A 19,905-nucleotide genomic window follows, 5' to 3' on the forward strand; every position below is an offset into this window, starting at 1 on the left:
TGCGCCCCCCACCTGTGCCCCCCCAGCCTGCCCCCTCTTCCCCCAGCTCCTGCCTGCACCCCTCCCCCCTCAGCCTGCGCCCCCCCTCTTCCTCCAGCCTGTACAACCCCATCCCCTGCCTGCTCCCCTCTCCCCACAGCCTGCACAACACGCCTCCCTGCCTGTGCCCCCCAGCCTGCCCCCCTCTCCCCCAGCCTGCGCCCCCAGCTCCTGCCTGCTCCCCTCCCCCCTCAGACTGCGCTCCCCTCTTCCCCAGCCTGTACAACTCCCTTCCCCTGCCCGCTCCCTCTCCCCACAACCTGTGCCCCCCTCTCCCCCAGCCTGCGCCCCCAGGTCCTGCCCGCACCCTTCCCCCCTCAGCCTGCATCCCCTCTTTCCCCAACCTGTAAAACCCCTTCCCCTGCCCGCTCCCCACAACCTACACAACACGCCTCCCTGCCTGTGCCCCCACCTGTGCCCCCCCAGCCCGCCCCCTCTCACCCAGCTCCTGCCTGCACCCCTCCCCCCTCAGCCTGCGCCCCCCCTCTTCCTCCAGCCTGTACAACCCCATCCCCTGCCTGCTCCCCTCTCCCCACAGCCTGCACAACACGCCTCCCTGCCTGCGCCCCCCACCTGTGCCCCCCCAGCCTGCCCCCTCTTCCCCCAGCTCCTGCCTGCACCCCTCCCCCCTCAGCCTGCGCCCCCCCTCTTCCTCCAGCCTGTACAACCCCATCCCCTGCCTGCTCCCCTCTCCCCACAGCCTGCACAACACGCCTCCCTGCCTGCGCCCCCCACCTGTGCCCCCCCAGCCTGCCCCCTCTTCCCCCAGCTCCTGCCTGCACCCCTCCCCCCTCAGCCTGCGCCCCCCCCTTCCTCCAGCCTGTACAACCCCATCCCCTGCCTGCTCCCCTCTCCCCACAGCCTGCACAACACGCCTCCCTGCCTGCGCCCCCCACCTGTGCCCCCCCAGCCCGCCCCCTCTCACCCAGCTCCTGCCTGCACCCCTCTCCCCACAGCCTGCACAACACGCCTCCCTGCCTGCGCCCCCCACCTGTGCCCCCCCAGCTCGCCCCCCTCTCACCCATCCCCTGCCTGCTCCCCTCTCCCCACAGCCTGCACAACACGCCTCCCTGCCTGCGCCCCCCACCTGTGCCCCCCCAGCCTGCCCCATCTTCCCCCAGCTCCTGCCTGCACCCCTCCCCCCTCAGCCTGCGCCCCCCCTCTTCCCCCAGCCTGTGCGCCACCCCCCGCGCCTGGCCCCCTCCCACAACAGCCTCCGCTTCCCCTGACTCCGCCGCTCTCACTCTCGGTTTCTCTTTAGTCAGAGGCTGTCTGCTCCAGTCGCTCCCATGGCTCAGCTGGCGCCCTACTTCAAGCCGGTGAGTCTCTCTCTCTGGCGGGGGGGTGGCACGGGGAGAGGGACCCCTGGGCTTGGGTGGGGCATGGAGGGCAGGAGAGAGATTGGGGAGAAAACAGGAAGAGTTCTTTCTTGTCCCCTCCTCCCACCCCCCTTTTGTAGCCACTGAAGTGTTTCTTGGGTTTCTCTGTTATCCCCAAGTTGCTCGCCCCTGCCTGAGTTGGGAGCCATCACTCCTCCCAAGCCCCCTTCTGGGCCAGGCTGAGTCACACGCTGAGAGTGACCAAGGGCCAGATTTCCCAAGCTGTGTCAAGCGCCATAGATGAGCACCTAGTGGGATTTTCAAAAGCAACCGGGCACCTCAAATGGTCCCTTAGAATATGCGCTAGTGACTTACGCTAAACCAGTGGTTCTCAACCAGGGGTAAGTGTAGCCCTGGGGGTACTCAGCGGTCTTCTAGGGGGTATATTGACTCATCTAGATATTTGCCTAGTTTTGCAACAGTCTACATAAAAAGCACTAGCAAAGTCAGAACAAACTGAAATTTCATAGACAATGATTTGTTTATACTGCTCCGTATGCTAGACACTGAAATGTAAGTACAATATTTATATTCCATCTGATTTATTTTATAATGATATGGTAACAATGAGAAAGTCAGCAATTTTTCAGGAATAGTGTGCTGTGACACTTTTTGCATTTTTATGTCTTATTTTGTAAGTTTTTAAGTGAGGTGAAACGAGACAAATCAGACCCTAGAAAGGGGTACAGTAGTCTGGAATGGTTGAGAGCCACTGTGCTAATCTATCTTCTCTTCACCCCTGTATTTAGCTGTGACACTCCGAGTAACTTTCCCAGACCCAGAGTTCTGTGTAGCTGGAAAGCTTGTCTCTCTCACCAACAGACATTCATCCAATAAGAGAGATTACCTCATCCACTTTGTCTTATCCAGGCACCAAACTCGTAAACGTTTTTGAAAATCCGTTAGGCCCCTATCTATATCTTTAGGCACCTAAATACACTGGGAAATGTGGCCCCAAGTGTCCCGGGTCTGGTAGAGAAAGTAATATGCCACCAGGGTTCATAAGGCAGTGAAAGGGGATTGGGTCACAGCGGTTCATGGAACAGATCCTGGGCAGTCTTCCTTGGAAAAGACATTGGGTCCAACGTATCGCTGCTCTAAACAACAGTCATACCAGGGACACATTTGTCCCAGTGGCTGCATTTCTCACTTTTGGACTAATGCATTTCACAGCTTCTTGGAAAAAGCCAGGTGCTCTTTAGGAAATATGATTCTCCACTACCCTGCACCTTGTGTATTCATCTACATCTGCGTGCAATCTCTGCCGGCAATATCTTTGTACACCCACTTTGCACAGGTGCAAATAACTATCTCAGGTATGAGGCAGAGGAGAATCAAGACCCCATGTTTCCTGAGTGCATCTCTGAGGGACAGGAAATGGACAGCATTGAGCAACAACCCAGAGACCCAAAATCGAAAGGCGCATTGCTTCCGGGGTTGGGGTGATGAATGATCACAGCAAAGAAATCTGTTGAAGCAAGAGAAAATCTGTCTTGTTAGGTTCCTTACAAATAAATGCTTGCAAGTTTTGCACCTATAATCTTCTCTTCGTATTATTCTTTTACCACTGATATAGGAAATTGAAGCATGCTTACACTCAAGTCCTCTGACAAAAAATGTTACACATGAAAGAACTAAGCCTGAGAGAAAAAGAACCTCAGATTAAAAAAAAACAACTATTTTTTAAAACCACAAAGTCAGTGTTTGTTGTGTGAAAACTGGAATGAACTTGTTTTTATACTTCCGTATGCAGAATAGATATAGTCTTCTTAGGTAACGTTGTTGGGCTGTTTGCTTGTTTTTTTACTTCATGCAACTTCCCTTTTCGTTTTGAGCTTCCGAGTACCACTTGGAGAGTCTTCTTCCAAAGCTACTATTCAAGCTTCTCTGAGTAGGCTAGTATAGGGTGTTTTTGCCTCTTCTTACTCCTGGATCAGTGATATTGTTTCTGAGGGCATGTCTACACTACAAACTTAAGTCAACCTATGTTAGGTCAATTTACAGCCACCACAGTAATGACTGCAGTAGTTCACGCTTACACTACCCTCCTTCTGTGGGTGATGTGTGTCCTCACCAGGAGCGCTTCCACCAACTTAGGGAGGCAGGGGGGCTGACAGCCTGGGCTCTCAGCTCTGGGCGCAGCTCCCCACCGGGAGCCCACCTGACCGCTGGGCTCCCCGCTGGGAGCACAGCTGCCCCTGGGTTCTCGGCTCCATGTTCCTCTCCGGGAGCATGGGAGCTGCCCCGTGCAGCGGGGCTCACAGCTAGGAGTGAGGAACCAGGCAGACACAGCCCGGATCGGAGTGGGGAACCCAGGCAGCAGCCTGGCTGGGAGTGGGGAGCTGGGAACCTGGTGGGCAGCCAGGCTCTAGCTGGAGTCCCAAACCACCCCAGGCTGACAGCCCTAGCAGTGAGCAGCTTTCTTGTCACATTTACAGATGGAGAAACTGAGGCACAGGAAGGGGAAGTGACTTGCCTGAGGTCACCCAGGACGCTGGGGGCAGAGCTGAGAGTTGATCCCAGGTGTCCTGAACCAATCCATTATCCTGTCCACCAGGCCACATTGCCTGGTAGGAAGGAATGCTGACTGTTACCACTAGGATCGACAGAGTTTTTAGCTGTTTCATCTTACGTAGCTAGGCTGCAAGGGACAAGCCTTTACACAGAAAAGTCATGCTCTATAGGAACAGTCCTCAGAGAGAAATTTTGCGGCATACTGACTTCAGTTCATCAGGCTGGAATTTGTAGTGATTTGTCGGGCAGAGGAATCTAAATCCACAGCCAGATGAATGGGAGATGAACACCAATTCAGGATTAGAAAAGTGATTTAAATATTGTAACCCTTTAATGGACACTGTGTTGCTTTCTTTCTATTCCCCAGTCTCTCCCATTTACTGGCCCTATTCATGGCAGTCTTCGTGATGGCTTGATGGTTATCATCAGTGGAACTGTTCTTCCTCCATGTGACAGGTGTGTGCTTGTAGGTATACAGCTGCTCCACTCCTGTGCCTAAAATGAACTGTTGAGAATAATGGAATGTTTCTACTCCCTGGAGCATGACCAGGAAGAGGTCATGAGGTTAGCTCTAGTGACTCAGAGGAGTTTATCTGTGCTAAAGTTTCCCACATTCCCAGAAATACTGATCCAGTTCTTATCTGTTGACACAGAGTCGTTCAGATACGGCTTTGAGAGCGTGCAGATATCATGTATGAAAAGATGGTGAACTGTCCATTGCTGATAGCTCAGAGATCCAAATTCGAAAGCGTTTTGAGTTCCTGGATCAGGCCATCAGAGTCTATATGTGTCATAGAATTGATATTCTCGTCTCGTTGGTGTCCAGAGATATAAAGACTTTATGCACAAATACTTTAGGTGAATGTGTATCCATTACTGGATTTAGACATACAACTAACATCACTGCAGTACGGTACTCCCTCTGCGGACCATCTTTATTGCATACAGAATATAATCCCCGATTCAGTAAAGCACTTGCTAAACCTTAAACACATGAGTAATCACATCTCTGTTCAGAAGAATATTTGAGATTAAGTACTTTCCTGAACTGGGGCTTTAAAAAGGCAAGTTAGAGTTCACATCTTTTGGTATAACATAAACTAGTCACATTACTATTTTTAGGTTCCTTTATAAAAATCGTGTGACCAAAACATCGCTTCGTCTCCTCCACCCTATTCTCCCAATAAGAGCCTGATCCGTCAAGCTGCTATTCTCTTGAGTAATTTTTACTACTTTAAATCAACAGGACTACGCAAAGGGATAGGGTTTGCAAGATCAGGCTTGACGTTACTATCATTGATACTATACGAAATGCACCTTTGAGAGATGTGCTATCGCAGCAGTAAATAGTTCCAATCTTATAATATGCCAATCACGCAGTTACCTCAGAAGGAAGGTCAGTTAAAACAATGGAAATATCTCAAGAGGCTCAGTAGCGTTGAAACATGCATTGTAAATATTCAGATTGTTGGTTTGAGCCCTGATCCCACAAATATTTACTACTGGGAATAGTCCTAAACATTATGATTAATTCATATTATACAATTCAACATTATAATTAATAAGTTCAGTGGGACTAGTCATGGGAAAAAAATCTCTGCCCAGAAATAAGTGTTTGGAGGATCATAACCTTAGTTGGTTTTCAGCAGGATAAAATCAGTTAGAACAGGCTTAACTACTAAGTATGAACACCGTGAGGTTTTTGTTGTTTGTTTTCACAGTAGAATAGACTGTGATCCTAAATTACTATGTTGCTTTAGACTTTCCACGCAGAAATGTTGTAATGACAGAAGAGACATCTTTGAGAGGGAGCAGAGGCTAGTCCTCTAGAAAGACTATTTTGGATACAAGTGAGAGCACACTAGATTTCTTAACTATGCTCAGTTTAGTTCATCTTTGTACGTTTTTCCTTCACAGGTTCCAGATAGACTTTCAGTGTGGATCCTGCCCAATTCCTCAAGCTGATATTGCTTTTCATTTTAACCCACGATTCGAAGAGGGTGGATATGTGGTTTGCAATACTTTTGAAAGACAGACTTGGGGAAAAGAGGAGAGGAAATATGAAATGCCTTTTTTTAAAGGTCACCCCTTTGAGATTCGGGTTTTGGTAACACACGACTCATTCCTGGTAATTTTTTTAATACTATATTTTACTTGAAAATTATTTTTAAAATGGCTATTCTGCTGAATCAAGGAACATTCTCACATGTAAAGAGTTATATTAAAACAATTCTCTTTTAAAGGGAATCTTTAATGGGAGTCTTTCCATTTATTGGAATGGGAATGGACTAAAACTCTGTGCTTACTTTTGCATTTTAGGCCCTGATGCTGGAAACACTCGTGTCCATGTTTAATTTTACACATGTGAGAAGTCCCATTGACTTCAATGAGACTGCTCAGATGTGTAAAGCTAAGCACCGGCATATGTGTTTACAGGACTGTGGCCTTAATCCATTTAGACAATTGAAAGACTAGTCAGTTTTGCCTGAGTTCTTCCTCAGTTTCTAGTGAATTTCGCTTTTGGGTTCCCAGGTACTAGCACAGTGCTGCAGTGTTTCGGTTGCAAAAGCTGCAGGGAAATGTTGGTTTATTTTGAATTGTTTCTTTGATTTTTGTAAAACTTCATAGAAATATTTCTATTGTTCTTAGGTTTTGTAATTTTTTTTTAAAACAAACCTTACATTTTCTTATGGGCACGAGATGTTATCCTTTATCCCAAAAGAATAACTTCTGATTTTTACACATGGCAGGTTGCTGTAAATGGAAAGCACTTTGTGGAGTACAAGCACCGGATTCCACTTTCCAAAGTGAACAACCTTAGTGTGTCTGGGGGTGTGGAAGTGGCAGTCATCAGCTTCCAAGATACTACTGTAAGTGCCGATTGCATGTATTATTGTGTTTCAGAACCACGAGGTGAACTGGAGAGACTCTAGTATTTGCAGATTTGGGGCATGATCCAGTGAGAATCTGAGTATATCCTATGGGTTTCTGAATATCTCAAACGGGTCTTGTCCCCACTAGTGCTCCCAGTGGTGGAGCTTCACCAGTGTTAGACTAACCGTGGGAAAAAAACATAAGCGTGGACAGAGTGCAGGTATTTTTTTATTGCCGTGTCATGCTCCAAGATGATAGAATGATAAAAAGCCAATGCTTGTCTGTTCTAGTGCTTCCAATTTTGCTGCCATCAATGAAACTGTAACTAAGCTAAACCAACAGTGGAAAAATTGCCAGCAAACTCAGTGAGCTCTGAGCTCAGCGTGGGATGAGGATGTTCAGATCCTTTTAGGAATCATTGGACCCATAGTCCTTAAACCCAATATTTTACTTGTAAAAAAAAAAAAAACCCTCTACTGTATTCCCGTATTTACTGAACTGGAGGCAAGCCTTTCAGGGAAATAGTAATGAGCCTTCAGCCAGACCATCTTGTGTTATAAACCTATTAAATATGAAAAGTCGGGGGACTGGATTGGAGACCTACAAGGAACTGATACGTGCCTACAAAGAACAAGTGGTGTCGCTGATTCTCATTCTCTCTGAGTCAGTAGTAGGCCAATGCCTCAGCAGGGCGTTAGAAGAGGCTTCATTGTTTCGTGTATTTTTAAGGCCAGAAGGGACCATCAGATCATCCAGTCTGACCTTCTGAATATCACAGGCCATTACTTTTTACCCAGGACCTCTGTGTGAAGTACAAAGACTTTAGTTAGACCATACCATTTTAGTCCTCTGGAAACTAAAATGTGTGTCATGGAAGACACCAAACTGCCTGTAGTAAAGTAGTCATTAAGGGGTTAATGGGGTTTATTCAGAGCAGTGGTTTTCAGCCAGGGGTACACGTACCCTTGGGGGTATGCAGAGATCTTCCCGGGGGCACCATCAACATCAAATATTTGCCTGGTTTTACAACAGGCTACATAAAAAGCACCAGCGAAGTCAGTACAAACAAAAATTTCATACAGACAATGACTTGTTTATACTGCTCTGAATACTGAAATGTAAGTACTGTATTTATATTCCAGTTGATGTATTTTATAATTATATGGTCAAAATGAGAAAGTCAGCCATTTTTCAGTAATAGTGTTGTGTGACAGGTTTGTATTTGTATGTCTGATTTTGTAAGCAAATAGGTTTTAAGTGAGGTGAAACTTGGGGGTACACAAGATAAATCAGACTCCTGAAAGGGATACAGTAGTCTGGAAAGATTGAGAGCCACTGGCTCAGAGTATGATGGTTTGAGCCATGCTCCACCCTTACTTCATTTCCTGTTTAATTAGCGTGTGTTTTTCACCCCTTCCCCCCGTCTGTATATAGTTGAGTAAAGCAGCAAGTTCCCAGCCTGCAGTACTGTAAGCAAAGTGTGTTTCTTGTGCACTGAATGGTCCCTTTACAAAACTGTCACCAGTGCCCGAGGCCCTTGCAATGACAGGGAATTATTTGGTGAGATATGCCTAGATGATCTCAGCAGGTGAGCGACACTCCGTGGTGCAGGGGAAGGCAAAAGAAACCCCAGGGTCCCAGCCAATCTGATCTGGGAGGAAATTCCTTCTCAACCCCAGCTCTAACAATCAATCTGACCTGGGTATGTGAGCAAGAGACAGCAGCCAGGCATTTATAAATGCTGGGCTGTTGCAGGGACCGTCTTTCAAATCAGATGTGAAACCTCGGTGCTGACCCGTTCTCTGTGTTAAAGATCCTGGCTCTTCTTGCAAAAGTTAGGGGTGTGAACCCTCCTTTCCTGTCCAGATTCCAATGCAGGTAAATTAATTCTTCCTGCGGGAGTTCTCTCTGCAGTTTCGGTGGGACACAATATACCTTCTTTGTATCCTCTGCCATTTTACAGTGTAGTGGTGCTCGGAAAAACTGCAGCCCTAGGTGTGCTGGTAATTGAGTGCGGGGTGAAGTAATGTGAGGATTGTGTTGTGAAGCTTAATTAGTTAATGTTCCTAAAGTACTGTGAGATCCTTGGATCTGTGCAATTCCCTAGAGAAGTATGAAGTGTTAGGAATAATATCAGTCTCTTGAAGAGATGTACTTACAACTAAGGGCATGGCTACACTTGCAAGTTACAGCGCATTAAAGCAGCCCAGTGCGCTCTAACTCACAACGCGTCCACACTGGCAAGGCACGTAGAGCGCTCTGACTCCATGGCTACGGTGCTGCTGGTCTCCACCTCAGCGAGTGGAATAACGTTTGCTGCGCCCCCGCTGGAGCGTCATGGCGCCAGTGTGGACACCCTGGTCTGTTAATGCTCTGTGATCGGCCTCCAGACGTGTCCCACGATGCCTGTTCTAGCCACTCTGGTCATCACTTTGAACTGTACTGCCCTGCCCTCAGGTGACCAACCGTCAGACCCGCCCTTTAAATTCTCTGGGAATTTTGAAAATCCCCTTCCTGTTCGCTCAGCCAGGCGTGGAGTGCTCTCAGCGAATCTTTCCGGGTGACCATGCCCCCACGCGCCAGGCGATCCCCAGTATGGAGCAATGGCAAGGTGCTGGACCTCATCACTGTTTGGGGGGAGGAAGCTGTCCAGTCCCAGCTGCGCTCCAGCCATAGGAATTATGATACCTTCGGGCAGATATCAAGGGACATGCTGGAAAGGGGCCATGCCCGGGATGCACTGCCGTGCAGGGTTAAAGTGAAGGAGCTGCGGAATGCCACCGCAAAGCCCGAGAGGCAAACCGCCGCTCCGGTGCTGCCCCTGTGACCTGCCGTTTTTACAAAGAGCTGGACGCAATACTTGGGGGCGACCCCACCTCCATGCCGAGTACCACCATGGACACTTCAGAGCCCAGTTCAACAAGGCAGGAAGAGGAGGAGGAGCAAAGCGGGAGCGAGGGTGCTGAGGCGGAGGAAGACACCCCTGCATCCGTAGATGCATGCAACCAGGAGCTGTTCTCAAGCCAGGAGGAAGGTAGCCAGTCGCCGCGGCCAGTGCTTGGAGAAGGACAAACACCAGAGGAGGTTCCCGGTAAGCGGCTTTTATTTTGGGAAGGAAGTTGTTCGGTGCGGGATCTTGGGGCAAGGAGGGTTAGGGCCGCATGCATGCCTAGATGTGGAATAGGGCGTTGAGGTGCTCTCTCACATTGCAGTAATTGGCCTCAGTGATCTCTTCAAAGTTCTCATCCAGAACTTGGGCAATGCGCTTGCACAGTTTTGTTTCTTTTCAATAAATGCATTTTCTTTTCATTAAATGGATTTTTTTTTGCTTTGAAAACATTCTTTATTATTGCAGAACGTAAAAGATATCTTAGCCCAGGAAAGCAACAGGCTCTGCAAGTCAGTGTATCATGCGTAGCAAACACAGATTCTACTAACATTGGAACCACCACCTTTCACTCCCGTGCAGGGCACCAGACATTACTGGTGGCTTTCAGCCTCAAATTGCTCCCTCAAGGCATACCTAGTCCTTTCAGCCCCATGCTGGGCCCCTCTAATAGCCCTGCTCTCTGGCTGTTCGAATTCAGCCTCCAGGTGTTGAATTTCCTAGTTTCATGCCTGAGTGAATTGTTCACCCTTCCCTTCACAAATGTTATGGAGGGTACAGCACGCGGATATAACCGCGGGGATGCTGTCATCAGCCAGGTCCAACTTCCCATACAGAGAGAGCTAGTGGCCCTTTGAACAGCCAAAAGCACACTCCACAGTCATTTTGCACCAGCTTAGCCTGTTGTTGAACGGCTCCTTGCTGCTGTCAGGGCTCCCTGTGTAGGGTTTCATAGGCCATGGCAATAAAGGGATCACAATGGGCATTTCGACTTCCCCTACGGTGATCTTCTGGTCTGGGAAAAAAGTCCCGACTTGCAGCTTCCTGAACAGGCCAGCGTTCCGAAAGACACGTGCGTCATGCACCTTTCTGGGCCAGCCTGTGTTAATGTCAATGAAATGCCCACGGTGGTCCACAAGCGCCTGGAGAACCATAGAGAAATACCCCTTCTGATTAACGTACTCAGAGGCTAGGTGGGCTGGTGCCAGAATTGGAATATGCGTCCCATCTATTGCCCCTCCGCAGTTAGGGAAACCCATTTGTGCAAAGCCAGCCACAATGTCATGCACGTTACCCAGAGTCACGGCTCTTCTGAGCAGGATGCGATTAATGGCCCTGAAAACTTGCATCAACACGATTCCAACAGTCGACTTCCCCACTCCAAACTGGTTAGCGACCAATCGGTAGCTATCTAGAGTTGCCAGCTTCCAGATTACAATAGCCACTCGCTTCTCCACCGTCAGGGCAGCTCTCAATCTCGTGTCCTTGCACTGTAGAGTGGGGGCGAGCTCAGCACACAGTCCCATAAAAGTGGCTTTCCTCATCCGAAAGTTCTGCAACCACTGCTCTTCATCCCAGACTTGCATGACGAAGTGATCCCACCACTCAGTGCTTGTTTCCCGAGCCCACAAGCACCATTCCACGGTGGTGAGCATGTCCGTGAATGCCACAAGCAATCTCGTGTCGTATGCAATACTCGCATCGATATCATCGTCGGAGTCCTTACCATCACTTTGGATCTTAAGGAGTAACTCGACTGCCAAATGTGATGTGCTGGCGAGATTCATGAGCATATTCCTCAGCAGTTCGGGCTCCATTCCTGCAGACCGAAAGGGAAGACAGAGCGCGCAGTACAAAAAACATTGAAAGATGGCTCCAATTGTGGATGGAAGCAGAGAGATTGCTGGGATGCGAACCGATGCATCACAGGGCGTTGGGACAGGACCCAGAATGCCCCACACCCTCCGCACCCTTCCCACAAGCTACAGCACCAGAATGGGACGAGGTGCTCTGTGGGATAGCTGCCAACAATGCACCGCTCCCAATGCCGCTGCAAGTGCCGCAAATGTGGACATGTCCGTGTGCTTGCAGCTGTCAGTATGGACAGACTGCCGCGCTTTCCCTACTGCACTCCACGAAGGTTGGTTTAACTCAAAGCACTCTACATTTGCAAGTGTAGCCATGCTCAAAGGGTATCTCTGGGAGAATTGTCCAGTTTTTTTTATTTGTATAACAGCTGTGGTGTTTACTGTTTTCTGGGGGGAGGGAGGGAAATATAAATGACTTCAGAGAATAAAAAAAACCCCTCTAGATTCTAGTAATTAAGAAACCTGCTTTTATAATAAGATTTTCCATGCTGAGAGCAAAATATAACAGTGCACAATGACATAAATATTTCATAATCTAGTATATGACATTTATTCAATCCTTCACAAAGATCTCTGGAATAGTTAGTATTTAATATACAGCGATTGTCTTATTGAATCAAATTTTACAGGTGCATTTGAGCATTCTTAATTTGTAACCTAATTGAAAAACTAAAGCCACCCATTGTTTTCCCATATTATGATTCCTGTTTCTTTGCAATAATCCTACTGTTGTGTATAGATTCCCTCTCCCCCACTGATGTTTGAGCAAATGGGAAGGGGCAGTGTCTTCTCACTGCTTTTCTGGTGAATTAGACATTGGGCTGAATTAAGTACCACAGGAACTGTGTGTAATTCCCATGAACTTCAATGGATGCTAAATTTTCCATACTCCAGGGCTGACCTTGGCTCATGGTCTTTAATTTCTTTGCCCACTTTGCATCTCCATTGCAGATCCTGGTTTACTTTTGATGCATTGGGCAAGGAATTCACCTGAGGATTCAGGGAAAGAGTGCAGGATGCTAAGATCTGGTTCAAATCTAATTTTTTAACTCATGGTTGAAATAATTTTGATTGTGCAATCTAGTCCTAGTGAACACTGGGGCTACCTAACAGAACTAGCTCATTATTTGACACACACTGAAGAGTCTAGCAATGGATTAAAAGGATTATCACAGGAATACTGAGGAAACTCTCATGGTATTTACCCCTACGCCTGTCTGCTTCCAGTGCTGTCACCATTCGTTTGGAATAATAACTGCTGGAAAATTCATGACCATATATATGTAAAATACAATTTTTTAAAAAAGAATAATCCATTTAAACAGCAATATTTAGGGGAAGAAGAGCAGGATTGAGAATGCAATTCCAGCATGGTCACTGGGAGGGTGCATGTCATCACTACTATGGAAATCTGTTGCTTAGAGTGTCTAAATATGTCCAACATATCTTACCCTAACAATCAGTCTAGTTCACTGTATTGCAGGAAATATAACTGTTTCTGCATCAGTACCTTTAATAGTAAATACTCATGGTCTGATGAGAAGGCAATTGCGTATCAAGTTTGTGGAAGAGTGTATACCCAGGTCTCCTGGAATCACTAGACCACATTACTTCTGTCAGCTGATTTTGCCATTCAGACAGGACTGTTAATTCAAGCCTTTTGGACTAATTTTTTCTTTTTCATAACATTTAGCCCCCAGGTGCTTGGTGTCCTAGATCAGCTGGGATCGTAAGTGTTTACTCTAACTTTCTTTGTGCACTTTATTCCTTTTGTTGGCTTGTATGAACCAAAGTTGGGAAACAGAGCAACTCTGACAAGCTCTATTTATTTCTTCACTCCACGAAAAATCAGAAGCAAGAATAGGATTCTGAATATTTTAATCAGAAAGAAACATATTGTCAGAGCACGCAAAGACAATAATGGCAATATGTGATAAGAGAGAAAAAAAATATCACAGTCTGGGCCTTCTTCATGATTTTTTCAGGGCTAATTTGTACGCTCACGACGATTCACCTGTTTTCTGTGTCGATAGTGCCTCCTAGTGGCTATTCTTTTATTTGTTAAGTACCAAGATTGTCTTTCACTTTTCAGACCAATGCAGCTTTCCCACCTATACAGTTGGCTCCTGGATCAACATATAGTGTGAGTTTAAGTGATGCTGAATCCATTTGTATTAATTGAAGGGAAAATTTTCTGCTTGATTCAATGGGCTAAATAGAGTTCTCTTTTACATCATGTAAGTAGAAAATAATTAAATTTGCTTGACTAGTGTTAGTTTGGATTTTATTACATCAGTGTAACGGAGAGCAGAACATAGCCCAGCCCAATATTCCAGGTCTGCTAAGGCAAGCTTAGCAAGAACTAAAGCAGCCAACTTTTGTCTGCAATATTAAGACTCCAGACTGGTGCTTTTGGATGGATAGTAATGTGAAATGATTGTCTTGGGATCCAATCCTGTGAGGTGCTGAGGACCCTCAACTTCCTTTGCTGTCAAGGAGAGTAGAATTAGACCAGTGTTTAGTGCTTTTGAGAATCCCATCCAAGTAGGATTGGGCCCTTTTCTTTGTTGTGTGTAGCTTCTGAATACTCTGCTCTCAGAATTCAGTGAGGTTGCGTGGGTGTCACTAAGAACAGAATTTGTCTCGTTGGCTTTACTTTAGGCAGCACAGATAGAAAGCTTTTATTAATCAAATGTCTAAATAGGGATCTTGCGATATCCCCTTTCAAAATTGTCATTGGAACCTCCTTCCTCTCCCACTTTGAAAACCCTGGTGTGGTTTACAGACTTTTAAAATCAATACACAGAAGTAAAGCATAGTTAAAAGAACGAGTGGGTTACATTTAAGAATTGGAAGCGTGGCTCTCATGGAATTTGTAAGCACACTTTTGTTTTAACTCTGCCTGCTTATCAAGGCTGCCTGTTCAGATGTGTGAGATCTTTTCTCTTTTCCTTTCTGTTTGTCGTCAAATCCTGCTTTTCCACCTGGACCGTACCAGCCACAAACTTATGTAAGTCTTTATAACATTATTTTGTGGTGGTTGTCACTGGGGAGGTGGGTACTTTTTAAATTTGAAGTGCTGAAAGATCAGGTGAAAAAGAATTCTGGCTGAGAATGTGATTTCGGAGAGCCGAAAGAGGGTCAGGAGAAGTGACTTCTCTGAATTGTCACATTGGGAAAGAATAATGCCCACTGGGTTATCCAACAGTCGAAAGGTTAGTCTACAGAACACCTTTCTTATGGAAAGGTTCCATACACCTGCGCTGCTGAGCCTGCATGCCTTGATTGCTACCTGGCATTCCAGGGGGGGTGGGAGGATTGAGTTAAATAAAACTAAAGGCCAACATTAAAAGTATAGTAGTGACCTCAGTGTGGTCTGGTGGGTCTCAGAGTCAGGTCACAAAAACTGATGCAGATGGATGGTCTCATTAGAAGAGTGGAAGCCAATGACTGAATGGGCCCTGGAGACCAATCTATTCCCTCACCCCCAACACTGAATTTCTTCTGCCATTTTGCTGCCCAGTCACCCAGTTCTGTGAGATCCTTTTGTAGCTCTTCACAGTCTGCCTGGGCCTTAACTATCTTGAGTAGTTTTGTATCATCTGTAAATTTTGCCACCTTCCTGTTTACTCCTTTTTCCAGATCATTTATGAATCTGTTGAATAGGACTGGGCCCAGCCCGCTTCCCAGCCCTGTTGGACAAACACACGCTAGCTCTGCTTAAGCTAGTGCTCTGTTCACAGCGACACATACCCAGGGGGTCAGGCCGGCTTGAACTCAGCTCACCTGAGCCACCCCGCATACGGCTGCAGCCACACTCCCAGGTTTAGCTCACTAGACCAAACAGAACTAGTGTATGTTTGTCTGCCTGTGCTGGGAAGCACTCTCCCCGTGAGAGTCGGAAGCTTGATACATTCAGTATTGCTTACCCTACAGTGCAGGGCAATGCCTAATGTATTGCAAGATTACTTGTGCTCCTTACAGGCGACAGACTCAACCTCTAAATGGACCTGAAACACCCTGACACTTTTGTTTCAGGATCTGTCTGACTTCCTTTGTCATTTGTTTTTAACTGATGTGCATTTATTAGACTCCCCCTGGTGGGTGAAAATAAAAAGGAAGCTGCCAAGGCTGATTCTGGCACTTTGAGTGCAGAAGGTGGGGGCCTGACAGAACTTTAAAATGAATACTGGCCCCTCCCGGCTGGGATTAAACTCCCAAGGTTCCATCTTGTCTCTGACCTTGGCTTGGTAAATGCTGCCACCACCCAAATGCAAACCCCTCTGAGAGCCCAGGAAGGCGCACTTGGGAATTCCTTCCTGTGGGGTATCCTCAAAGCCCTTTCACGCATCCCCCTCTCCGGGGAAGAGCTGAGAAACAAAAACAAAGAAATCAGCTGTTGCCACCAGCTAACTAAAAACATGTGCAGAAAGCTCTTAAGACCCAAAAATCCAAATCCTGTTTTTAAAAAAAGGTAAATTTTATTAAAAACAAAAAGAAAGAAAATACATCTGGAAACTCAGGCTGCTGTTAGATTTTTAGAAGAGCAATTCCAAAAATTTAGCACCAAAATAGCTTTCGGGGGGGTCCAGCTTAAAGGTTACAAGCAAAACAAAAGCACCTGGGGTTAGCATAGAGGAATCCACAAGCCATAAAGAAATAACAAGAGATAAACCTAATCGCATCTTCCTAAACATTTCCTGATCTACTTACATATCTGGTTTCAGAGTAACAGCCGTGTTAGTCTGTATTTGCAAAAAGAAAAGGAGTACTTGTGGCACCTTAGAGACTAACCAATTTATTTGAGCATAAGCTTTTGTGAGCTACAGCTCACTTCATATCTGGGTTTTCCAATGAGCAGTTTCTAGGTATGATTCTGATGATTTTTCATACCTGGCTCCACTTCTTACAGCATAACTCCTATCCAGTTTACCTCTCAGCCAAGAGCTAACAACAGACAGACAAAGGGGGAGTTTTGTTTCAATTTTAAAAAGTTCTAGGCCTCCTACTGGCCCCTTTGTCCAGGTGCCCACTTACTTCCTTTTTAACCCTTTACAGGTAAAGCAAGTAGAGAACAGCTACTAAGAGGGATTTTATAGCTAACTGGCTGGCTGGGTGTCCATAAAGGGGAGCTAGCCCCTCCCTTCATTTATTACAGAAGCAAGTATGTTCTGATTGATATTTTTTAAGCCTGTTTTCCTGTATCTTTCACTAGCCTGTGCCATACCACACTTTGATTCTTGGAGGACTTTGTCCATCAAGATCTCTCGTAATAACAGGGACCATTCCTCTTGATGCTGACAGGTAAGTAGCAGAGACAGCCCCATGTCTGCATTGCAGCCACATTTAGACTTCTCTGAAGTTCAGGGAAGATGCAGTTGTCAGTAAGGGTTTTTCCCCCCAGCATACAGTCATGGTTATATTTTAAATAGCTGCAATCCCTCTGCACACAAACACAGCTGCTGTTGACATGTCCTGGCATCCTTAAGATTTTTCCTTTACAACTGGCTGGTGTTTCTCCTTACATCTTTCCCCCTCAGCCTCAGTGGCTGCGCAACATGCTTGTATGCCTATAACAGCCACTACAAGTAGGCCAGTACAGCTGGTGTTTAATTAACAGTTTGGGGGATCAACTCCCGTTGACTTCCATGAGAGTGTTTGCATTGACTTCACTGAGAGTCAGTTGAGGTCACTCTTCCTTCCACTGACTTCAGTTTCAGCCAGCTTGTACATCCGAGAGTAAGATTTGGCTCTTGGTTTGCAAATTTTAGCCCTGATGGCAAATTTTGCCTGGGCTGTCAACTGCACCCTAGATTTCAGTGATGCTTAATGGCAGTGCAGAGGTCTGTCTGTGTGGAATCACTTGCTGAGTCGAGGTGTCTGTCAAGATACCTGGCTACAGATGCCGAGAGCTCTTGGAATCTCCTGGCCAGCTAATTCAGTCAGCACACACAGCTGTGACATTTTCACCCTGCAGACGGGAGGAAAGTAGTTCTTCTGAACAAGACAGAGCCTGCTTTTTTAGATCTCATTAGAAATTGTTGCACTGTTAATTAATCCTAGGAATGGGACGTTTCAGTCAAGGCATTTTATTACTGAAAATGACAGTGGTATATGACCAGGAGAGGACTGTACCACTTGAAGGTGCTAGTGTACATTGTGTAAAAATGTGTTTTCTCTAAAGCTTTTAAACTTTTTGATTAAGCCAAGCTCATTGTTGAGTTTAACATAATGAATACAATAGCGATGAGTCAAATTGTTGATCAGAATTTGTAAAGGGGCCTCAGCCAAGCATTTTACTTTGCACCAGCAATTAATTATGAGAATAATGAATTGCAAGCACAGATGGCCACATTTAACTGCCTGACTTGTAGTCACATTCAGGTAGCTGATTACCCGATTCTCAGAGGAGCGGGCTGCTTACAGCTTCCATGTAAAGTGAAGGGGAACTGCAGTTGCTCACCATCTTTGAAACTAAGGCAGTAGGTGACTTAATGCTCTATAACTTGGGCCAACTATTAACTACTTGAAGCAGCCACAAATTGCAGCGGCAAAATAAAAGGGTGCATATTTTATTTAAGTGGCTTAAATGCATGTACTGTATTATTGTGCTTGATACTGACTTTGCATGTCACACCTTCTAGTTAATCATATTGTGTTCCCCAGTTAAAACTGTAGTGAATGGTGGTGTTTAAAAGTGAGGGGGTTTCATGCGTGTGATTTGTCTCCGGTGTGTTTAGATTCCATGTCAATCTGAAATGGGGCGAAGAAATTGCCTTCCATCTAAACCCAAGATTCTCTGAGAAGACCATTGTCCGCAACAGTTTTCTGCACCAGCGCTGGGGGCCAGAGGAACGTGGCTTGCCAAGTGGCATGCCTCTCAGCCGTGGGCAGAGCTTCATAGTGAGCAAAACCATTTTAAACTAGTCACTCGTTATGCTCATTGACGAGGACATTTTGCTTTTGGCCTTTGAGGTCTTTACATTCACTTAGGCACATTTAGGAAGAGAAATAGCACCTTAAATTGTTAAGTGGTTAGAGGCTCTTGGTTGTCCAATTTGAGAACCTTTAAAGGAGCCTGATTTTTCAGAGGGCAAGTGCTTAGCACTCTCTGAAAATTAGGTCTTTTCAATGTGTCTCAAGCTGACAGCCCCAAAAGCCAGGTACTAAAATCCCTAGGCACTCTTGAAAGTTTAGGTCCGTATTCGTAGTAAGGATAACAGTAAAAGGACTACCAGTGCGTGTGCTTCAGGGAATAAGCCAGTGACCAGAGAGCATAGAATAGAATTTCCCTCCATTTTGCTGCATGAAGGCTTTAGCGTTCATATATATTCCTGCTGGAGGCAGGCTTCCCAGAGCGAGCGCTGGTCTGTACTAGAATTGTAAATCCCACTGTAATAACTCTTAGTGTTTGACATTTTCAGAGCTGTGGAGCTCAGTCAGCCCCGTGGGGTAGGTGAGAAAATATCGATAACCCCATGTAATAGATAGGAAATCTTAAACATAGAGGTTAAATGACTTGCCTGCAGACACAGAGCAAACCAGTGAGAGCTGGCATCGGAACTCCAGGGCCCCTGACTCCAGTCCAGCATTCGCTCTACCAGATCACACTGCTCCTGTGCTAGAATGATGACTACTATGATTTACAAGCGCAACTTTGCAAATGTATTTTTATAAAAGAGGGAGAAATTCATATATTTGATGCTTTCTATATATTTTTCTCCATAGCTATTGCTCATTTCTGAATGCCTGTTTATGGGATTTCTTCACTCTTTTTTTCCTCCCTTGGTTTGCAGATCTGGATTTTATGTGAAGCTTGCTGCTTTATGGTGACTGTGAATGGACTCCACCAGTTTGCATACAACCACCGACTTCTTAACCTCCAGCAGATAGACAGGCTTGAAGTAGAGGGTGATGTTATGCTGACCTATGTTCAGGTTTAAAGATGAAATCCTACATACAATTTATATAACAGAGTCAGCTTCTGTGTACGCCTCCTAAAATTAGCTGTTTACTAGGGAATTTGCTACTGAAACTTAATCAAGAATCTAATTCTTTTTTTTTTATAACCACTTCAACCTAACTAGCAATCCTGCTATTTCTAGACCAACCCACGCTTTTTGTATAAGCTTTTTATATGCTAGAACTTTACTTCTGTTCAGATCATATTGTTCATTTTTTAGGCCTTTTTACTACGATGATACTTATGTTCCTTAATTTTGTAAGTGAATAATCAGGGATCTGTGCATTAAACTTAATATTAAAACATTTGGAGAAAATGTGTTAGTTTTTTTAATGAGTTCTGAAGAAACCATTCAAACTTAAGGTTGTGTTTTATCTTGAT

General features: G+C 45.8%; 1 protein-coding gene across 1 annotated transcript; it reads left to right on the plus strand.

Moving 5' to 3' along the window:
- The first annotated feature begins 1,244 nt into the window (after positions 1–1,244).
- LGALS9 (galectin 9) lies at positions 1,245–19,784 on the plus strand. Its single transcript, XM_084650594.1, has 10 exons — positions 1,245–1,358; positions 4,300–4,388; positions 5,850–6,060; positions 6,683–6,802; positions 13,255–13,290; positions 13,654–13,704; positions 14,560–14,571; positions 16,777–16,865; positions 18,302–18,464; positions 19,358–19,784. Exons 1-10 carry the CDS (start codon positions 1,329–1,331, stop codon positions 19,502–19,504), a joined length of 948 nt encoding a protein of 315 aa, XP_084506720.1. The 5' UTR covers positions 1,245–1,328; the 3' UTR covers positions 19,505–19,784.
- Positions 19,785–19,905: the final 121 nt, after the last annotated feature.

The sequence above is a fragment of the Lepidochelys olivacea genome (assembly GCF_965140295.1).
Source record: "Lepidochelys olivacea isolate rLepOli2 genome assembly, chromosome: 17".
Taxonomy (NCBI): Eukaryota; Metazoa; Chordata; order Testudines; family Cheloniidae; genus Lepidochelys; species Lepidochelys olivacea.